At 45.2% G+C, this 22,835-nt stretch overlaps 1 protein-coding gene across 2 annotated transcripts in view; it reads right to left on the minus strand.

Moving 5' to 3' along the window:
• COG6 (component of oligomeric golgi complex 6) overlaps window positions 1-22,835 on the minus strand; it is a 137,336-nt gene that overhangs the window by 74,441 nt on the left and 40,060 nt on the right. For both annotated transcript variants that reach the window (XM_040426086.1, XM_040426085.1), the window contains exons 5-8: window positions 19,587-19,698; window positions 14,708-14,790; window positions 9,800-9,870; window positions 8,098-8,191 (exon numbers count right to left, since the gene is read on the minus strand). In XM_040426086.1, coding sequence (XP_040282020.1) covers window positions 8,098-8,191; window positions 9,800-9,870; window positions 14,708-14,790; window positions 19,587-19,698 — 360 coding nt within the window. The remainder of the gene's footprint in view (window positions 1-8,097; window positions 8,192-9,799; window positions 9,871-14,707; window positions 14,791-19,586; window positions 19,699-22,835) is intronic.

A 22,835-nucleotide genomic window follows, 5' to 3' on the forward strand; every position in this document is an offset into this window, starting at 1 on the left:
GCGGCGGCTCCCCCAGGCTACGCTAACGCCAATAGGCGTCATCTCGCGTGAGCCGAGATTTCCTGTGAACGCGCGCTCACAGGAACGGAAGGTAAGAGAGTTGATCTCCAGCCTGCCAGCGGCGATCGTTCGCTGGCAGGCTGGAGATGTGTTTTTTTTAACCCCTAACAGGTATATTAGACGCTGTTTTGATAACAGCGTCTAATATACCTGCTACCTGGTCCTCTGGTGGTCCCCTTTGTTTGGATCGACCACCAGAGGACACAGGTAGCTCAGTAAAGTAGCACCAAGCACCACTACACTACACTACACCCCCCCCCCGTCACTTATTAACCCCTTATTAGCCCCTGATCACCCCATATAGACTCCCTGATCACCCCCCTGTCATTGATTACCCCCCTGTCATTGATCACCCCCCTGTAAAGCTCCATTCAGACATCCGCATGATTTTTACGGATCCACTGATAGATGGATCGGATCCGCAAAACGCATCCGGACGTCTGAATGAAGCCTTACAGGGGCGTGATCAATGACTGTGGTGATCACCCCATATAGACTCCCTGATCACCCCCCTGTAAAGCTCCATTCAGATGTCCGCATGATTTTTACGGATCCACTGATAGATGGATCGGATCCGCAAAACGCATCCGGACGTCTGAATGAAGCCTTACAGGGGCATGATCAATGACTGTGGTGATCACCCCATATAGACTCCCTGATCACCCCCCTGTAAAGCTCCATTCAGATGTCCGCATGATTTTTACGGATGCACTGATAGATGGATCGGATCCGCAAAACGCATCCGGACGTCTGAATGAAGCCTTACAGGGGCATTTTCAATCACTGTGGTGATCACCCCCCCTGTCATTGATTACCCCCCTGTAAAGCTCCATTCAGATGTCCGCATGATTTTTACGGATGCACTGATAGATGGATCGGATCCGCAAAACGCATCCGGACGTCTGAATGAAGCCTTACAGGGGCGTGATCAATGACTGTGGTGATCACCCCATATAGACTCCCTGATCACCCCCCTGTAAAGCGCCATTCAGATGTCCGCATGATTTTTACGGATGCACTGATAGATGGATCGGATCCGCAAAATGCATCCGGACGTCTGAATGAAGCCTTACAGGGGCATTTTCAATCACTGTGGTGATCACCCCCCTGTCATTGATTACCCCCCTGTAAAGCTCCATTCAGATGTCCGCATGATTTTTACGGATGCACTGATAGATGGATCGGATCCGCAAAACGCATCCGGACGTCTGAATGAAGCCTTACAGGGGCGTGATCAATGACTGTGGTGATCACCCCATATAGACTCCCTGATCACCCCCCTGTAAAGCGCCATTCAGATGTCCGCATGATTTTTACGGATGCACTGATAGATGGATCGGATCCGCAAAACGCATCCGGACGTCTGAATGAAGCCTTACAGGGGCATGATCAATGACTGTGGTGATCACCCCCCTGTCATTGATTACCCCCCTGTAAAGCTCCATTCAGATGTCCGCATGATTTTTACGGATGCACTGATAGATGGATCGGATCCGCAAAACGCATCCGGACGTCTGAATGAAGCCTTACAGGGGCGTGATCAATGACTGTGGTGATCACCCCATATAGACTCCCTGATCACCCCCCTGTCATTGATTACCCCCCCTGTAAAGCTCCATTCAGATGTCCGCATGATTTTTACGGATGCACTGATAGATGGATCGGATCCGCAAAACGCATACGGACGTCTGAATGAAGCCTTACACGGGCGTGATCAATGACTGTGGTTATCACCCCATATAGACTCCCTGATCACCCCCCTGTCATTGATCAACCCCCTGTCATTGATCACCCCCCTGTCATTGATCACCAACCTGTCATTGATCACCCTCTGTAAGGCTCCATTCAGACATTTTTTTGGCCCAAGTTAGCGGAATTATTATTTTTTTTTTCTTACAAAGTCTCATATTCCACTAACTTGTGTCAAAAAATAAAATCTCACATGAACTCACCATACCCCTCACGGAAACCAAATGCGTAAAATTTTTTAGACATTTATATTCCAGACTTCTTCTCACGCTTTAGGGCCCCTAGAATGCCAGGGCAGTATAAATACCCCACATGTGACCCCATTTCGGAAAGAAGACACCCCCAGGTATTCCGTGAGGGGCATATTGAGTTCATGAAAGATTGAAATTTTTGTCCCAAGTTAGCGGAACGGGAGACTTTGTGAGAAAAAAATTAAAAATATCAATTTCCGCTAACTTGTGCCAAAAAAAAAAAATTTCTATGAACTCGCCATGCCCCTCATTGAATACCTTGGGGTGTCTTCTTTCCAAAATGGGGTCACATGTGGGGTATTTATACTGCCCTGGCATTCTAGGGGCCCCAAAGCGTGAGAAGAAGTCTGGTATCCAAATGTCTAAAAATGCCCTCCTAAAAGGAATTTGGGCACCTTTGCGCATCTAGGCTGCAAAAAAGTGTCACACATCTGGTATCGCCGTACTCAGGAGGAGTTGGGGAATGTGTTTTGGGGTGTCATTTTACATATACCCATGCTGGGTGAGAGAAATATCTTGGTCAAATGCCAACTTTGTATAAAAAAAAGGGAAAAGTTGTCTTTTGCCAAGATATTTCTCTCACCCAGCATGGGTATATGTAAAATGACACCCCAAAACACATTGCCCAACTTCTCCTGAATACGGCGATACCACATGTGTGACACTTTTTTGCAGCCTAGGTGGGCAAAGGGGCCCATATTCCAAAGAGCACCTTTAGGATTTCACAGGTCATTTACCTACTTACCACACATTAGGGCCCCTGGAAAATGCCAGGGCAGTATAACTACCCCACAAGTGACCCCATTTTGGAAAGAAGACACCCCAAGGTATTCAGTGAGGGGCATGGCAAGTTCCTAGAATTTTTTATTTTTTGTCACAAGTTAGTGGAAAATGATGATTTTTTTTTTTTTTTTTTTTTCATACAAAGTCTCATATTCCACTAACTTGTGACAAAAAATAAAAACTTCCATGAACTCACTATGCCCATCAGCGAATACCTTGGGGTCTCTTCTTTCCAAAATGGGGTCACTTGTGGGGTAGTTATACTGCCCTGGCATTCTAGGGGCCCGAATGTGTGGTAAGGAGTTTGAAATCAAATTCTGTAAAAAATGACCTGTGAAATCCGAAAGGTGCTCTTTGGAATATGGGCCCCTTTGCCCACCTAGGCTGCAAAAAAGTGTCACACAACTGGTATTGCCGTACTCAGGAGAAGGTGGGGAATGTGTTTTGGGGTGTCATTTTACATATACCCATGCTGGGTGAGAGAAATATCTTGGCAAAAGACAACTTTTCCCATTTTTTTATACAAAGTTGGCATTTGACCAAGATATTTATCTCACCCAGCATGGGTATATGTAAAAAGACACCCCAAAACACATTCCTCAACTTCTCCTGAATACAGAGATACCAGATGTGTGACACTTTTTTGCAGCCTAGGTGGGCAAAGGGGCCCATATTCCAAAGAGCACCTTTCGGATTTCACAGGTCATTTTTTACAGAATTTGATTTCAAACTCCTTACCACACATTTGGGCCCCTAGAATGCCAGGGCAGTATAACTACCCCACAAGTGACCCCATTTTGGAAAGAAGAGACCCCAAGGTATTTCGTGATGGGCATAGTGAGTTCATAGAAGTTTTTATTTTTTGTCACAAGTTAGTGGAATATGAGACTTTGTAAGAAAAAAAAAAAAAAAAAAAAATCATCATTTTCCACTAACTTGTGACAAAAAATAAAAAGTTCTATGAACTCACTATGCCCATCAGCGAATACCTTAGGGTGTGTACTTTCCGAAATGGGGTCATTTGTGGGGTGTTTGTACTGTCTGGCCATTGTAGAACCTCAGGAAACATGACAGGTGCTCAGAAAGTCAGAGCTGCTTCAAAAAGCGGAAATTCACATTTTTGTACCATAGTTTGTAAACGCTATAACTTTTACCCAAACCATTTTTTTTTTACCCAAACATTTTTTTTTTATCAAAGACATGTAGAACTATAAATTTAGAGCAAAATTTCTATATGGATCTCGTTTTTTTTGCAAAATTTTACAACTGAAAGTGAAAAATGTCATTTTTTTGCAAAAAAATCGTTAAATTTCGATTAATAACAAAAAAAGTAAAAATGTCAGCAGCAATAAAATACCACCAAATGAAAGCTCTATTAGTGAGAAGAAAAGGAGGTAAAATTCATTTGGGTGGTAAGTTGCATGACCGAGCAATAAACGGTGAAAGTAGTGTAGTGCCGATTTGTAAAAAAGGGCCTGGTCTTTAGGGGGGTATAAACCTGTGGTCCTTAAGTGGTTAATAACTATTTTCCCCCTTATGGGCTAGAACCTGGGATCTTTTCATCCCTTGTCCTATGCACTCTGATCGATCTCTATTAGGGTGACTAGGACCTCACTCTCCCTGCTGCCCTGTGCATAGTACACACAGCAGCAGGGAGATTACCATGGCAGCCAGGGCTTCAGTAGCATCCTGGCTGCCATGGTAACCAATCGGAGCCCCAGGATTACACAGCTGGGGCTCCGATTGGAAGATGCCACCAATTATTTTAATACTGAAGGGGCGGGGGGGCTCACTGCGCCACCAATGTTTTTAATACTGGGGAGGGCGCACTGCGCCACCAATGATAATTAACGTTTAATACAGGAGGCGGGTATGTCGGGACAAAACGTAACTGAACTGAGTGCTCCAAAATGCATTCCGTTCTCATACCAGAGAGCTAACCGCAGCATGCCATGGTTTGCTTTCAGGCCTGGGATGCGGAGCAAGACGGATCCGTCATGACCCACAATGCAAGTCAATGGGGACAGATCAGTTTTCTCTGAAACAATAGAAAACGGATCCGTCCCCCATTGACTTTCAATGGAGTTCATGACTAACCCATCTTGGGTATGTTAAAAAGATAATACAACCAGATCCACCCATAACGGATGCAGACGGTTGTATTATCAGTAACAGAAGCGTTTTTGCTGAGCCCTGCCTGATCCAGCAAAAACGCTAGTGTGAAAGTAGCCTTACCCAATGAACTAGTGTTTCACTCATTCAATCGGCTGCACCATTACACCGGCAGATCATCGCTAACAAGCATCCGTAGCAACACTTGCTCGGCCAGTGTAAAGGGGCCTTTACATTTAGCAGCAGGGAAATCAGAGTATGGAATGGGGGGGGGGGGGGAAAGACAATCCAAGGAGGGCAACTCGCATAGGCTGTAGATAAGGAAAGCGCACACAAAGTAGTCTGCAGGAGAAGAATCACACAGGCCGTGTACAAATGTAGAGTTAAACTGACCTGCAAACTCTGCAGAAGGAGGGCAATCATAGTCCTCAACACCAATAACTGTCAGTACAAGTAAGAGGAGATCCCTCATGAGCTGTAGAAGGGTGAGGGTTATTGGACTTCTCTCCTGCTCCCCCCACCCAGTCACTAAAGGTCCCTTTATATGGAACAATCATTGCGAATAAACGTTTTTGTACGAACGCTCGTTCCTGATAATCGGCCCAGGTACAGGTGCTGCCGATCATCTGATGAATGAGAAAACGCTCGTTGATCGAGTGAAAGTATTGTTGATGCAGACCCCTAAATCATTTCTGGGCAGCAGATCGTGCTATGTAAATGGGCCTTAGCTCTTAATTCGCTGCTCAAATCTGTCTTCAGTGAAGACTGGCTGCCTGCTCAATGAAGAATCAGATTACACAGAAGTCTATGGAGAGGGGAGGGGGCTGATGCTGACAGGCAGAGAGACTGCTGCTCATCTTTAAGTCATTAACTGTCTAACATAACTGCTGGATTGAGATCTATACTCATTAGTGTAATGTCTGCCATTACCACAGGGTGTCACGGAGCAGGAGCCTCTGTATCTCCATGCAGACATGATGAGAGGCTAGTCTCTGCCCACTAACTCTGGGCACAATTGCGGATGAAAAAAATGCTAAAAATGCCAGGCATAAATTATATAATTGCCAGATATAGTGTTATTCCTAATTTTCACCCATATGGCAGCTTATTCTGAAAAATTACTGGAAAACACCATTACACTTTAACCCTCTCCCTGCCTTCCTGGATCCATAACATTTTTATTTTTCCTTTCACATAGCAGTATGAGGACTTGTTTTTTGTGGGACAAATTGTACTTTTTAATGCCACCATTTAATTTTGCATATGATGTAATGGGGAGCTGGATTCTAAATGGGGTAGAACTAGGAAAAAAAATAAAAATGAATTCTGCCACAGTTTTATAGGTTTTGTTTTTAAGGCGTTCCCTATGCAGTAAAACTGACCTGTTACCAGTGGCGTACATAGAGAAGTAAAGGCCCCATAGCAAGGATCAAACCAGGCCCCTCACATAGGACAGAAGGGTTTCTGCCTAAACTGCTAAAAGTTGTTCCTTTAGAAGGTAGAGTCCTGACCAAGTTTTCACCTCCAGTAAAAGAGGAGATAATCCCAACTAAGACTGGGCCCCCTCTTGCCCAGGGCCCCATAGCAGTCGCATAGTCTGCCACTATGACAGTTACGCCCCTGCCTGTTACCTTAATTTTCTGGGTCAGTATAATTACAGAGATAGCACATTTATATAGTTTATTTTGTGTTTTTATACAGACAAAAAAAAAAAAAAAACTTTGAAAAAGAATAATTTTCCTCTCTCTTTTTATTGCCATATTCTAACCCATTGTAACTTTTTAATATTTAAGTTTATGGAACTGTGGGAGGGCTCAATTTTTGCGAGATGATCAGTACTCTTCGTTTTTGGAGTGTATAAGACTTTCTGATCACCTTTTATTCAAATTTTTTTTTTATTAAGTATCAAACAAATGGCGAATTGGACATTTGAATTTTTTTTCCACTACACCATTCGTCGTATTGGAAATTTTTATTTTTTTTATTTTAATTGTACATGCATTTTTGGACACGGTGATGCCTATGTTTTTTTTTTTATTATTGTTTGTTTTTAATTTTAAATTTGGGGAAAGAGTGTGATTTGACCTGTTTCGTGAAAAGAAAAAAAAAAAAGAAAAAATTATATATATATATTATTATATTATATTATTATTATTTAATGTATTTTATATGCATTTTTAAAACTTTATTTTTTTTTTACCTTTATTAAGTCCCCCTAGATGACTATAAAGCCTTATTCACACATCAGTGTTTGGTCAATGATTTCCACCAGTGATTGTGAGCCATAATCAGGACTGGAGCCTCCACAAAGATAAGGTATAAGGGAAAGAACTGCTCCTATTCTGTGTTTAGAGCCGCACCTTTTTTTGGCTCACAATCACTGATTGATTCACATAGTTATTTCTATCATTAGATTGCTATCAATCATTAGATTGCCAATTTTATTCTGTGATCGATACTTATCCATCACACAACACAGCATTCGCTATATTCCACCTTCAGGCCTGTATTGGAATATACCAGTGAAAGATATCGGAACCTCAAACAGGCTCCGGGCCGTCCTGGTACTGTAACAGCTTCCTCAAATTCACCCGGGGGAGGCTGTTACAGGTGGGGGAGCATGCGGCTCCCGCATCTTCACTGCTCAGATGACTTATGGCTGATTGCAGACATTAGGCCTGGGCCTCTGCTGTTTGAAACAGAAAAACCCAGCAGCTATGGCGCCCGCGAGTGGGCACTATGTTTAAAGTGATGACTTACAGCGCACATGTACGGCGGGGGTCGTCAAGGGGTTAAGGACTGCTCCAAGTTTGGCCATTAAGGGTTTTTTTTTTTTCCTAAACACTTCATGTGACTTTATCTTACCTTTTTACTCCCACTGGAACATACCCCTGGGATCCTCTGAATAATACACTGCAGTACTTCTGTATTGCAGTATATTCTGTGTATCAGTGCTACACCCACAGGCAGCCTATTAGGTCTTAACTGGAGAATAGTCTAATAGGCTCTCATAAAAGCCCACTGTTAGGCCCTTGACTGCAACATTAACCCGTTGGCAACTCTTGATTAATATGTGAAGCCTGTTAATATCACACAGCATCAAATATATATATATATAAATATATATAACCATTGTACTAACTTGTACAGGACAGGTCTATCTTGCAAAGCATCCATGGCCTGAGACAGGATAGGAGAAATGTCGCACGATTCCTGGGTCAACATTCTGCATTCATCTATCGAGAAACAATGAAATATGAAAAAAGACCAGACTCACAACAAAATGTATAAACTGAGCGAAAATAATAATTAAAGGCCTTGAACAGTTTGCAACCAATGCACCTACAGTGCAAAAAAATGATGTAATAAAAAACTAAAATCACAGCTCTCTACTTGGTGGCAGCTTTCAACTCTCAAATGTTAATCATCGGTAGGTGGATGGGGAGAGAGGGAGCTCATGAATCCAGGCTCTTCTCTGGCATGTGCTGCCAATATTAAACAGTAAATTCTCAAGCTGAAAGCAGTGTGACTATCACAACTTTTACATATATCACCTAACCCATGAAATATCTCTTTAAAGAGAGTCTATCAGCAGTTTTGACCATGTTAAACTACGGACAGCTCTAGGTAAGGGCTGGGAAGAGCAGTACAAACATACCTTTTTGTGGAGTATCTCATCAAGAGCAGTGTGAAGTTTTATTCTGCCAAATTCTGCTTTCTTGTCTGGGAGGCAGGGGTTTCACTGTGAAGCGCACTCTTCACTCCTCTCTGCTCTGAGAGACAGCCATAGTTGTCTCCCATTTGGATGCTACAGCTGTCAGAGGGGAGGAGTTGTGAAGCAGTTCTAAGCAGAGAGCACTTCACCATGAGGCTCTTCAGAAAACAGAATTTGGCAGAATAAAACTTCATATTAACACTGCTTCTGATGGGGAAAAAAGCCTCAGAAAAGATGTGTTTGTACTTCTCTCCCTAGCCCCTACCTAGTGCTGTCGGCTGTTTAGCATAGTCCAAACGGTGAGAGACTCCCTTTAAAATAAATTCCAAATGGCAGAAGTCCCAGCAGTCAGCCAGAGCACGGTCTACGTCAGCCCCTGAGAAGCGAATGGAGCAGTGGACCAACATGTGCACTACCGCTCCTTTCAGAGAGGGGACTTGGGGACCCTCTGTTCTCACGACTGCAAAGGGTCCCATCGGTAGGTAAGACAGTGATCATTTTCCTGAGATAACCCCTTTACCCAAAGCTAAATAAAAACTGAGAGCCTAAACAAAGCTAATGCATGGAGGTCTGCACACACCTCTAGCGTACATACATGTATAACACTGTTGGTCCGAGCAGGAGTAAGTAAATGTATGCAAGTGTGTGAGGGATGTTTCCTATGTGTGGTCCAGGTATTAATTTTGCCCCTGGCCGAGGATCAACCTACTGCTCTGTGTGAAATAGGGACCAGGCAAGACATACCCCTGCCTCTGAGGACATCTTCGGACCCCTTGATTTCTCCGACAGATTCTCACAATACTTTTGGCTTCTGGAGATTTCAGTCTAACACATTGGCAAATGTTTGCTTTATGTTTCCCCCTCCCCACATTTAAATTTTAGTGCTTTTTATTATGACACATAATAGAGGATGACACGCCAGAGATATGTTCTCCCACGCAGATGTTTTGGATCCTCTTTCCAGGAATCCCCCGATGCAGATGCCCCCATCACTCTTACTAATTTTCTGCTGCACCCATGTTTCTAGATATTTTTTATTATATACTCTAGTGCAATGTATTCTGTCAGACTGTGCACTCAGGATAAAGTATCAAAGAAATTACTGCTGTGGGGAAGGGGGAACACTTACTTTGTGCCCAACGATACAAACGCTCATATGACGTTTCTTGGAGTAAAGCCATCTGCTCCATAATTTCCAGCCTGACAAGTCAATAATAGAACAGCATTACCTCGATTATATACAATTAAGCCACTCATATCTTCTGTGCAAAGAGAAAATGAAAGAAGTCCTTAACCCTCAATGAGACCTCATTATTCCACTTCCACACAAATAATTACACTGTATGGTAATAAACCACTTATAGTATACACATAGACATTCTTCTGTAATGGTGGAAATGAAAGGTTTCTTGCATACCATTGTGTAGAAATAGTTGTTTTCCCATTGCTCATACAGCTTAAATATATATGTTAATAAAAAAAAAAACGAAATATTAGCAATATACACTGCTCAAAAAAATAAAGGGAACACTTAAACAACACAATGTAACTCCAAGCCAATCACACTTCTGTGAAATCAAACTGTCCACTTAGGAAGCAACACTGAGTGACAATCAATTTCACATGCTGTTGTGCAAATGGGATAGACAACAGGTGAAAATTATAGGCAATTAGCAAGACCCCCCCAATAAAGGAGTGGTTCTGCAGGTGGTGACCACAGACCACTTCTCAGTTCCTATGCTTCCTGGCTGATGTTTTGGTCACTTTTGAATGTTGGCGGTGCTTTCACTCTAGTGGTAGCATGAGACGGAGTCTACAACCCCCACAAGTGGCTCAGGTAGTGCAGCTTATCCAGGATGGCACATCAATGTGAGCTGTGGCAAGGTTTGCTGTGTCTGTCAGCGTAGTGTCCAGAGCATGGAGGCGCTACCAGGAGACAGGCCAGTACATCAGGAGACGTGGAGGAGGCCGTAGGAGGGCAACAACCCAGCAGCAGGACCGCTACCTCCGCCTTTGTGCAAGGAGGAACAGGAGGCGCACTGCCAGAGCCCTGCAAAATGACCTCCAGCAGGCCACAAATGTGCATGTGTCTGCTCAAACGGTCAGAAACAGACTCCATGAGGGTGATATGAGGGCCCGACGTCCACAGGTGGGGGTTGTGCTTACAGCCCAACACCGTGCAGGACGTTTGGCATTTGCCAGAGAACACCAAGATTGGCAAATTCGCCACTGGCGCCCTGTGCTCTTCACAGATGAAAGCAGGTTCACACTGACTACATGTGACAGACGTGACAGAGTCTGGAGACGCCGTGGAGAACGTTCTGCTGCCTGCAACATCCTCCAGCATGACCGGTTTGGCATTGGGTCAGTAATGGTGTGGGGTGGCATTTCTTTGGAGGGCCGCACAGCCCTCCATGTGCTAGCCAGAGGTAGCCTGACTGCCATTAGGTACCGAGATGAGATCCTCAGACCCCTTGTGAGACCATATGCTGGTGCGGTTGGCCCTGGGTTCCTCCTAATGCAAGACAATGCTAGACCTCATGTGGCTGGAGTGTGTCAGCAGTTCCTGCAAGACAAAGGCATTGATGCTATGGACTGGCCCGCCCATTCCCCAGACCTGAATCCAATTGAGCACATCTGGGACATCATGTCTCGCTCTATCCACCGTCACATTGCACCACAGACTGTCCAGGAGTTGGCAGATGCTTTAGTCCAGGTCTGGGAGGAGATCCCTCAGGAGACCGTCCGCCACCTCATCAGGAGCATGCACAGGCGTTGTAGGGAGGTCATACAGGCATGTGGAGGCCACACACACTACTGAGCCTCATTTTGACTTGTTTAAAGGACATTACATCAAAGTTGGATCAGCCTGTAGTGTGTTTTTCCACTTTAATTTTGAGTGTGACTCCAAATCCAGACCTCCATGGGTTGAAAAATTTGATTTCCATTTTTTAATTGTTGTGTGATTTTGTCGTCAGCACATTCAACTATGTAAAGAACAAAGTAGTTCAGAAGAATATTTAATTAACTCAGATCTAGGATGTGTTATTTTTGTGTTCCCTTTATTTTTTTGAGCAGTGTATATCATGACAAGCTTACCACAGTTCTAGTCAAGTAATCGCTATTCTCTATTTAAAGGAATTTTCCAGGCTTATATAAAATACATAAATGTACCTATATCTGTGTAAGTGATTGCCATAGGATGCAAAAATAGATCAGAAGTAGCTATTTTTCATTGTCATTATCTGGACCAGCAAAGTGATACCTTTGTTTTGATGCTGCAAGGGTTTGCTGTGAGTGGTATTACCATGTAAAGTATTACAGTTCCCATGATTCCTCTCCCCTTTTATAGACACTGCCCCTATTGACAGCTGCCTGCATGTAAATAAGAAAGTGATGTCATTTCTCCATCTGCTTTACTATTCTGTTTCTCAGTGACTGCCATCAGCTGCCCAGCCTGTGAAACATGATCCCTCTGGAGACAAAGAACATGGAGATGGGGAACGTCAAAGAGCAGTGGAGTTAAAGAGGACCTTTCACCGATTCTTACATACATGTGGAGCGGCGCCCGGGGATCTCTCTGCACTTACTATTATCCCCGGGCGCCGCTCCGTTCTCCTGCTATGTCCTCCGGTATCTCCGTTCCCTAAGTAATGGTAGGCGGAGTCTGCCCTAGCGCTGGCCAATCGCATTGCAGAGCTCACAGCCTGGGAGAAAATAACCTCCCAGGCTGTGAGCTCTGCGCTGCGATTGGCCAGCGCTAGGGCAGACTCCGCCTACCATAACTTAGGGACTGGTATCTCCGCCTACTATAGTGAGCGGAGATACCGGAGGGCATAGCAGGAGAACGGAGCGGCGCCCGGGGATAATAGTAAGTGCAGTGAGATCCCCGGGCGCCGCTCTACATATCTGTATAGTTAGTTCATAGGGTAAGAATCGGTGAAAAGTCCTCTTTAAAAGACAAGTCATGTCTGACATTCTGTAGTGTAGGGGAAGGTAACCCTGTGTAAAGGGAATGTCGAACACCACGAGATAAACCTTGGCTGACTAGGTTACAGAGACATTTTCCCTAAAGACACTACATTGGTAAGTGACTAACCTTATGGCATGTAACCTTCTGCACACAATAATAAAGGCAGACTATCAGCACAGATTCACTTTTAAACGATTCACAGATAAAAACATCTTTTAAACTAAACTATAGGAAAATTAGCTCTCGAGTGCACCAAGGGCAGACCTGAGCTGCTCAGTGCACCATAGGTCAGGCCCGATCCACTCCCAGTGCCTCTCTCTCACGACTGACCAGGTCAGAAGTAAGGACGTGGAGGAAGCCTGGCGCTAAGAATCAAGCAAGAGAAGACTTATGGACGGAAAAGGGCTGGAGCTATAATGCACACAAGCCACTCAAACTCGGTCTCGGTGCGGTGGCACTTGTAAGCTAATTTGCATAGAGACTAAAAGATGGTTTTCTCAAGATTGCAGGGTCGGTTCTAGCAGCAAAAGGTATGGGCATTATATGGAGAGGCATTCTTTAACCCTGACAGACATTGTGCACAGCTTAAAAGTGAAATTGATGCCGAATGACTTGCTTGACTGCAAAACCATTTTAATGATTAAAGTCTAAATAAAGAGCAAAAAAATAAAAAAATAAAAGATCTGAGCGCAACCTCTCACTCATCCCAGGGTGAGACATGGGGCACAGTTTGGCAAGTCCTTGCAATGACGGACTGCTTTATCTTTCCCTGTATAACTTAAGTGTGAAATCTGCAGAGTTAGGCTACATGCACACGACAGTTGTTTTTCTCTGCGTCAGTTCCGTTTTTTTGGGCTGATCGGATGGTTACCCATGCATTTTTATGGAGCCGGTAAAATTGCCGTGTAGTCAACCATTTGTTTTCCGCGTCCGCTGTCCGTGTTTCCCGTCCGCAAAAAAAGTATTGCATGTCCTATTCTTGTCCGCAAATAAACGTTTTTGTGGCGGAGGTCTCCATACGATGCTTGAAGTGGGTCATGTACAGGTCTTACGAGACTGCTCAGGTGATGTCCGGTTGCCTCTCAGTTACCACCCAATGTGCACCCTGCAGCAATTCGCAGCTGATATATTAGGCATGAAAAGGGAATTCTAATGACCCCTCAAAAAGTTATTTTGATCACATAAATTGATATCGCTAGGATATGCCATCACTTTCCAGTCAGTGGGGGTCCGACTGCCGAAACCCCCAGTATAACTGAGATCAAGTGGGTGTTAGAATCAAGGGGATGCAGTGCTAAGGGTCAGTAGGGGTCCCAGCCATCAAAGCCTCGCAATCATGAAGAGATGTCATATCCTAGCAACATGTCATCATTTTAAGTAATGGAAGTGTGATTTTAAAGGGAAACTCTGAGCAAAGCACTGGCTCAACTGACCTAGGGATTTTTATAAAATCTGTATTGAACAGCCCCAGAGTGCTGAAGTCGGCTGAATACAGGGCACGAGCTCAGGAGACCCCATATTGATGAGCTCCCCACTCTCCCTGCAACCTCACTGCTGACTAAGAGCTGTCAATCAGTGGCACGGAAGGGGGATGGGAAGGACTGGGAGCTTATGAGGACCCCCACCATGTGCAGTGTATTGAGAGGACTTTCTGGGAGTTGAATATTGATGGCTTATTCTCAAAATAGATTATCAATATATGATTGGTGGAGGTCCGACTCCTGGCAAATCTGTGCTGCGGCCTTTTCCTAGGCCAGTGACATCACGTTTATTTGTCACATAGCCTGTGTGCAGCTCAATCCCATTCACGTGAATGGACCTGGGTTGCAGTACCAAGCACAGCCACTATGCAATGTACAGCGCTGTGCTTGATAAGATCACCATAGTGCTGCAGCCTCTTACAACAGCTGATTGGCAGGGATGGTGGATGTCGGACCCCGAGGATCAGCTATTCCTGAGGATAGGCCATCAATATCGAACTCCCAGAAAATCCCTTTATCTATCCATGTGCAAGCAACACCTGGACCAGCAAATGAGGCCATCAGTTGTAAATCCACAACTTACCCGGCAGTTTGCTGGTTTGTTCGCAGAAGCAGTTTTACATCGTTGTGAATTTGCTTAACTTTTGTCAGTACCTTGAAAAAATCCTTAAAACGTAGAAAACAGACACATGGTTACAAACTGATATTATTATTATTAAATTGGTATTATAATAAAAATTATTAACGTGGTATTCCAGCCTGAAGATTTATCAACATGACTGCTGGGACCATCACAAATCTGCTGCTTGAAGCAATGGCCTAGAATGTGTGCAGCAGCTCTACATAGCCCCTTAAGAGGTAAGGAAACAGCTTAGTACCCCTTTAACAGCTATTACATACAGTGACATCTGCTTGAGACGACCCAAAATAGTGTGTTCTTCTAGAGCAGGGGTGGGGAACCTCCAGCACATGGGCCGCATCCATTATGGAAGCGGTCATTAGCATCTTGGAGGCACAGGGAGGTGACAACTGCACTGGCTGACCTCACCTTCCCTGGCCTGCTTCTAGCCACGCTGTGTCCTGACACATACAGTACAGTCAGGACGTAGTGCACGTAGACGCACACTATGACAGGACGCTGTGTGGTGTCAGGCCACAGTACAGCGTGGCGGGAAGAAGACCAGGGAAGTAAGTGTATCTACCAAGAGGTAGCACTGTCCGGAGCTGGAGAGGTAAGTTTATTTATTTTAAATGTCTGATCTGAGGTCTGATTGGGGCTGATCTGAGGCTAATGGAGGGTGGGGAAGGGTCTGATTGGGGCTGATCTGAGGCTAATGGAGGGTGGGGAAGGTTCTGATGGGGGCTGGGGGGGTCTGATCGGGGGTGTGAGCAGAGGCTGGGAGGTCTGATCGGGGGGGTGAGCAGAGGCTGGGAGGTCTGATCGGGGGGGTGAGCAGAGGCTGGGAGGTCTGATCGGGGGGGTGAGCAGAGGCTGGGAGGTCTGATCGGGGGGGTGAGCAGAGGCTGGGAGGTCTGATCGGGGGGGTGAGCAGAGGCTGGGAGGTCTGATCGGGGGGGTGAGCAGAGGCTGGGAGGTCTGATCGGGGGGGTGAGCAGAGGCTGGGAGGTCTGATCGGGGGGGTGAGCAGAGGCTGGGAGGTCTGATCGGGGGGGTGAGCAGAGGCTGGGAGGTCTGATCGGGGGGGTGAGCAGAGGCTGGGAGGTCTGATCGGGGGGGTGAGCAGAGGCTGGGAGGTCTGATCGGGGGGGTGAGCAGAGGCTGGGAGGTCTGATCGGGGGGGTGAGCAGAGGCTGGGAGGTCTGATCGGGGGGGTGAGCAGAGGCTGGGAGGTCTGATCGGGGGGGTGAGCAGAGGCTGGGAGGTCTGATCGGGGGTGTGAGCAGAGGCTGGGAGGTCTGATCGGGGGTGTGAGCAGAGGCTGGGAGGTCTGATCAGGGTGTGAGCAGAGGCTGGGAGGTCTGATCGGAGTGTGAGCAGAGGCTGGGGGGGTCTGATCTGAGTCTGGTCTGAGGCTGAGAGGTGTGATGGAAGTCTGATCTAAGGCTGATGTAGGCTGGGGGAGGGGTCTGATAGGAGGCTGATGGAGGTGAGATCTAAGGCTGAGAAAGGGACAGTGGCAGGGAGAGTGAAAGCTGGGTGAACCCCTCTCTGGACCCCTCTGGGATGAGCTTGGCTGCCATTAATGCCAAATAAAGAACTAAATATGTAACATTCTGAAATGAAAAATTAGACTGCTATATGTGGTCAAAAATGGCACCTGTAATATATGTACCATAATTTTTGCCCTATAGGACGCACCGGCCCATAAGACGCACCTAGGTTTTAGAGGAGAACAATAAGAAAAAAATATTTTTCATTAGACCTCAGATCAGCAATCAGACCCCCAATGTTATTCAGACCTCGGCTCACAGCCCGCATCAGACCCCCAATGTTATTCAGACCTCAGCTCACAGACCCAATCAGACCCCCAATGTTAAGACCTCAGATCAGACCCCAATGTGAATGACCCCCAATCAGACCTCAGATGAGACTCCCATGCCTATCAGCCCCCAGCTGTATGTGAGCAGCCCCCAGCCATAATAATTCTGTCTCAGATCACAAAATAAAAAACCCACTTACCTCTCCTGCTCCTGGACGCTGCAGCTCCTAACATAGCAATCCTGTTCCTCCTGCTGTTGGCTGTGCTGTGAACTGGCGCGCACAGCGTGAGGTCACAGAGCGCCCTCTTGCTGTGCGCAGCCTTCACAGCCGACAGCCGAGGACCAGGAAGCGGCGAGTACAGAGACTTCACGGCTTCCTGGTCCTCCGGTACTAATGAGCGCTTCCATAATGGGCGGTGGGGGCGGTGGGGGCGGCAGAAGAGTGTGTCTTATGGGGCGAAAAATACGGTAATATATAAAGTGCAGGCGCCATTTTGTGCTGCAAAAATACAGTGCTCTAGTTTTTTTTTTTTTATTTATTTAAGCGCAATTTCTGCAACTTACCCCCAAGTCAATTATATGTTTGACCAAATATAACTGTCAAATTTTTAAGTTGAGAATTTTGTATGGCCTGCGAATGATGTTACAAACATCCAAACGGTCTTCTTGAAGAACACGCTCAGTATGCATAATATATGATGGAACGGAAAAACCCCCCACTAAAATCAATAATTAAGCGCTTTACTTTCTTTCTCTCTTTTTTTTTTTTTTTTAAGTATATTGGAGCCTAGCGGGATGGATGCCACTGTATGCCTACGCAGTGGCATCTGTCCTTTATTGTGAAATGCTCTTAACGTATGCCACTGTAGTGATTGCAGTGTCCATTTGCCATGTGCACCCAGAAAACTCCCATGAAACCAACCCAAAAGTCCTTTGGTATGTGCCAGGTGGGTACATGTCAGAATACTTGTTTCTGCTGTACAGAATTGTGCTGTCTGCCGTGCTTCTCTGTACAGAGGCAGCTCGCAAAAATACTACTAATATCAGCCAAGAGCTGACAGAAGAACCTCATCCAAAGCAGTAGATACAGTGGGGGAAATAATTATTTGACCCCTCACTGATTTTGTAAGTTTGTCCAATGACAAAGAAATGAAAAGTCTCAGAACAGTATCATTTCAATGGTAGGTTTATTGTAACAGTGGCAGATAGCACATCAAAAGGAAAATCGAAAAAAATAACTTTAAATAAAAGATAGCAACTGATTTGCATTTCATTGAGTGAAATAAGTATTTGAACCCTCTAACAAAAAAAGACTTAATACTTGGTGGAAAAACCCTTGTTTGCAAGCACAGAGGTCAAACGTTTCTTGTAATTGATGACCAAGTTTGCGCACATTTTAGGAGGAATGTTGGTCCACTCCTCTTTGCAGATCATCTCTAAATCCCTAAGGTTTCGAGGCTGTCTCTGTGCAACTCTGAGCTTGAGCTCCCTCCATAGGTTTTCGATTGGATTAAGGTCCGGAGACTGACTAGGCCACTCCATGACCTTAATGTGCTTCTTCTTGAGCCACTCCTTTGTTGCCTTTGCTGTATGTTTTGGGTCATTGTCGTGCTGGAACACCCATCCACGACCCATTTTCAGTTTCCTGGCAGAGGGAAGGAGGTTGTCGCTCAGGATTTCACGATACATGGCTCCGTCCATTTTCCCGTTTATGCGAATAAGTTGTCCTGTGCCCTTAGCAGAAAAACACCCCCAAAGCAAAATGTTTCCACCCCCATGCTTGACGGTGGGGACGGTGTTTTGGGGGTCATAGGCAGCATTTTTCTTCCTCCAAACACAGCGAGTTGAGTTAATGCCAAAGAGCTCTATTTTGGTCTCATCAGACCACAGCACCTTCTCCCAGTCACTCTCTGAATCATTCAGGTGTTCATTGGCAAACTTCAGACGGGCCTGCACATGTGCCTTCCTGAGCAGGGGGACCTTGCGAGCCCTGCAGGATTTTAATCCATTGCGGTGTAATGTGTTTCCAATGGTTTTCTTGGTGACTGTGGTCCCTGCTAATTTGAGGTCATTAACTAACTCCTCCCGTGTAGTTCTAGGATGCTTTTTCACCTTTCTCAGAACCATTGACACCCCACGAGGTGAGATCTTGCGTGGAGCCCCAGAGCGAGGTCGATTGATGGTCATTTTGTGCTCCTTCCATTTTCGAACAATCGCACCAACAGTTGTCACCTTCTCTCCCAGCTTCTTGCTAATGGTTTTGTAGCCCATTCCAGCCTTGTGCAGGTCTACAATTTTGTCTCTGACATCCTTGGACAGCTCTTTGGTCTTTCCCATGTTGGAGAGTTTGGAGTCTGCTTGATTGATTGATTCTGTGGACAGGTGTCTTTTATACAGGTGACTAGTTAAGACAGGTGTCCTTAATGAGGGTGACTAATTGAGTAGAAGTGTCTAACCACTCTGTGGGAGCCAGAACTCTTAATGGTTGGTAGGGGTTCAAATACTTATTTCACTCAATGAAATGCAAATCAGTTGCTATCTTTTATTTAAAGTTATTTTTTCGATTTTCCTTTTGATGTGCTATCTGCCACTGTTACAATAAACCTACCATTGAAATGATACTGTTCTGAGACTTTTCATTTCTTTGTCATTGGACAAACTTACAAAATCAGTGAGGGGTCAAATAATTATTTCCCCCACTGTATATTAAATATAATACAGCGGAGCTCTTCATTATTACTATTCATAGTGGGCAGCCCGGTGGCTCAGTGGTTAGCACTGGTATCTTGCAGCGCTGGGGTCCTAGGTCTGAATCTGACCAAGAACATCTTCGTCAAGTTTCTATGTCGTCGTCGTCGTCGCCCCCCCCCCCCCCCCCCCCCCGTGCCTCCCACACGCCAAACACATACCTATAGGAAATCTAGATTGTGAGCCCCTCTGGGGACAGTGTAACCATAATGTCTGTGGAATACGTCAGTGCTACATCAGCAAATAAAATAAATGAATAATTTACTTTTTACCTCTGTTAAGGGTCCTTCATGAGTTCCTCGAAGTATATGCATTTCATCAGAAGTAAGTTGAAACTTTTCTAAGAAAGCATTTGCAACCTGGGCTCGAATTTCTAATCGTTGGCTGAAAAATAATAATAATGAAGATAACATAACTTTTTTTTAGAACATACGCAGATTATATTTGCTTTCTGCTGCAACAACTTGGTACATCCAACACGTACAAGAAATGCAAATAATTGCAACTAACGATGCAAAGTACAGTCAAACCTGAGCTTTCTGGAGACCAGGGACCAGATTCTTACACACTACTGCATCCCTCGAGCATGGTGCAGAAAACGCTAGAGGAGAACTGATCATACAGCTTTCTGTGGGATCCTTCATATTCATCCGGTGCATCACTGATGACGCTGGATAGAAAGACGCTGCACACAACGTCTTCATGACCGGCACCGGCAGTCTATAGACGTTGGATCTGTGCACATACACCTATATCAGTTGTGTCCACCTCATGACATAAAATCGCTGGCCCGGCACAACTGCTACTGTATATGTGAAGATGGCCTTAGAATGCCTTTTAGTAAGCTGACACTAGGTGGCAGTACAACATTATCATTATCGACTCTCTACAATCCTCCAGGTTTACGGTCTCCTTGATCAAAAAATAAATAAAAAACAGAACATGATTCGAAGTACATTTAATGAAGGGAAAGTTACGTAACATCATAAAACAGCTTGAGTCGCTATCTTCCGTCAACGTGCCCTTCACTAGTTTTAAATTACAGCTTTCTGTGTGGAGTGTCAGCTTCCATGGTTTTCAGCGAAGCATTTACTAGCCGATGAATGTAAAATCTATCTAGACATGTTTATTCAGAACTTTACAAGGAGTTTATTTGCTGCATGACAACCCTAACGGAAAAGCAATACCGGCCATATTGGTAGTCTTCTGGAACATTCTCTTAATTTGGCTGAGAAGTCAGATTAGTGAATATTCCAATGCATTGGACGCCTACTATGCACACAGAACATGAACCTAGGCTCCGTACTGACAGTGCTCGAGCTCCTAGTCTGGGGTATATGCCATAGGGCTCTATTTACCCCACACCGCTAATCCCAGTGGTGGTTCCCTGTCTGTCCACCACTGTATCTCTGTCCTTAGGATGCTGATACAGTTGAACGCTGCGGTGCCACCTGTCAGGGGGCCTCACGCAATTGCACGGTGGGAAAGACCACCACCGTGTAAGCATATCGCAGTGTATGGCAGGTCCCCCCAAAACAGAACCATCTCTTTCTTGTGAAAATCTTGTCCTTTGATTCTGAAATATGTTTTCTGAAAACAAGCTTTCAGTACACAGTGGGTGGGGCTGATCTATTAAAGGGGTTGTCCGGGTTCAGAGCTGAACCTGGACATATCCCCGTTTTCACCCAGGCATTTCATGCTCCGATGCTCTCCTTTGCCCTGCGCTGAATCAAGCAGGGCAAAAGCTTTTTAAGAAGATCCGGTGATGTACCGGGCTCTCCATGGGTAAGCTAGGCAGAGGCTTCCGCCTAGCGGTGAGCACAGTGATGTCAACCGCAATAATGGGCAGGCTTTAGCACTTCCCTAGCCTGTAAAATGGCTAGAACAGCGCTAAAGCCCACCCATCAGTGCTGGTGACGTCACCGGGAACACTGCTAGGTGGAAGCCTCTGCCTAGCAGTGTTAAAATGTAAACCAATCAGCCCTTGCCCTGTGCAATACAGTGCAGGGCAAGGGAGAGCATCGGAGCATGAAATGCTCTGATGCTCATATCAGGGGGCTGCCTGGGTGAAAAGGGGGATATTCAGCTCTGAACCCAGACAACCCCTTTAAAGGCTATGGACACCTTTGTGCACTAAAAATCAATAAACCCACATCTTACCGTAATGCAGCACATAATAAAATTGCACTTGTTTGTTTACTGGTATCAGCTTTGCTTCACATGCTCTCAGAAATGCTTTTCTATAATGTTTGCCCAGTGCTGTCATCTGTGAGCGTTCCTGTTGATTTCACATGCACGAGCACAGCTCTGCTGCCCCGCCCCCACATTCTGTTACACAGCACAGCTAGCAGCCACTTACATGTAGGCTGCTGGAACTACCAAGTAAGGCTACTTTCACACTGGCGTTTTGGCTTTCCATTTGTGAGATCCGTTCAGGGCTCTCACAAGCGTCCAAAACGGATCAGTTTTGCCCTTAATGCATTCTGAATGGATAAGGATCCGCTCAGAATGCATCAGTTTGGCTCCGTTCCACCTCCATTCCGCTTTGGAGAAGGACACCAAAACGATGCTTGAAGCATTTTGGTGTCCGTCTGACTAAACTGAGCCAAACGGATCCGTCCGGACACACAATTTAAGTCAATAGGGACGGATCCCTTTTCACTGACACAATATGGCACAACAGAAAACGCTTTGGCTCTGTTAAAGATAATACAAACGGATCCGTTCTGAACGGATGCAGACGGTTGTATTATCTGAACGGATGCGTTTGTGCAGATCCATGACGGATCCGCACCAAATGCGAGTGTGAAAGTAGCCCAACTTGGTAGTAAGATTTCATTCTAATCCACAACATGGTGAGTCTTACAGTCTGCTACAGCCTGTAATCAGCAGATCTATTTCTCACTTTCCATTCTGTGGAAAGTCCATTATTTGTAGACACAATAGATATTTCTGCTGATAACGTTAGTGCAGCGATCTACAGTCAGAACCATGGCGTTATAAGCAGGATATAGATCTCATTACTGATACTCTCACTACCTGCACTCTCTTCTGAACACAGTATTGTGTGCAGTCCACACAGTGAGCGGTCACTTTTCCCACACAGATTAGTACAGTGTGACGACACACAATGCTATGTACATATAGAAGTACACAGGGGGGAGATTTATCAAAACTGGTGGAAAGTAGAGCTGGTTTAGTTGCCCATAGCAACCAATCAGATCCCTTCTGCAAAATTGTGAAACGGATGCAGACCCATTATGCTGACGTGTGAATGGACCCTTAGTTATGGTCCGTGGTAGCAGAATCCATATATATATACACACATACACACATACATACATACACACATACACACACGGTATATAGATATATAGAGATATATTAGGGTTATTCCTGCAGTATAGAAATCTTTTGCTAGAGGTAGCTGTACATTGTGTGCGATATATATATTTTAACTCTTTTTATAAGGCAAGGTAACCAAAAATTGGCTGTTCTGGCACAGTTTATATTTTTAGTTT

Source organism: Bufo bufo, chromosome 3 (genome assembly GCF_905171765.1).
Source record: "Bufo bufo chromosome 3, aBufBuf1.1, whole genome shotgun sequence".
In the NCBI taxonomy this organism is placed as follows: domain Eukaryota; kingdom Metazoa; phylum Chordata; class Amphibia; order Anura; family Bufonidae; genus Bufo; species Bufo bufo.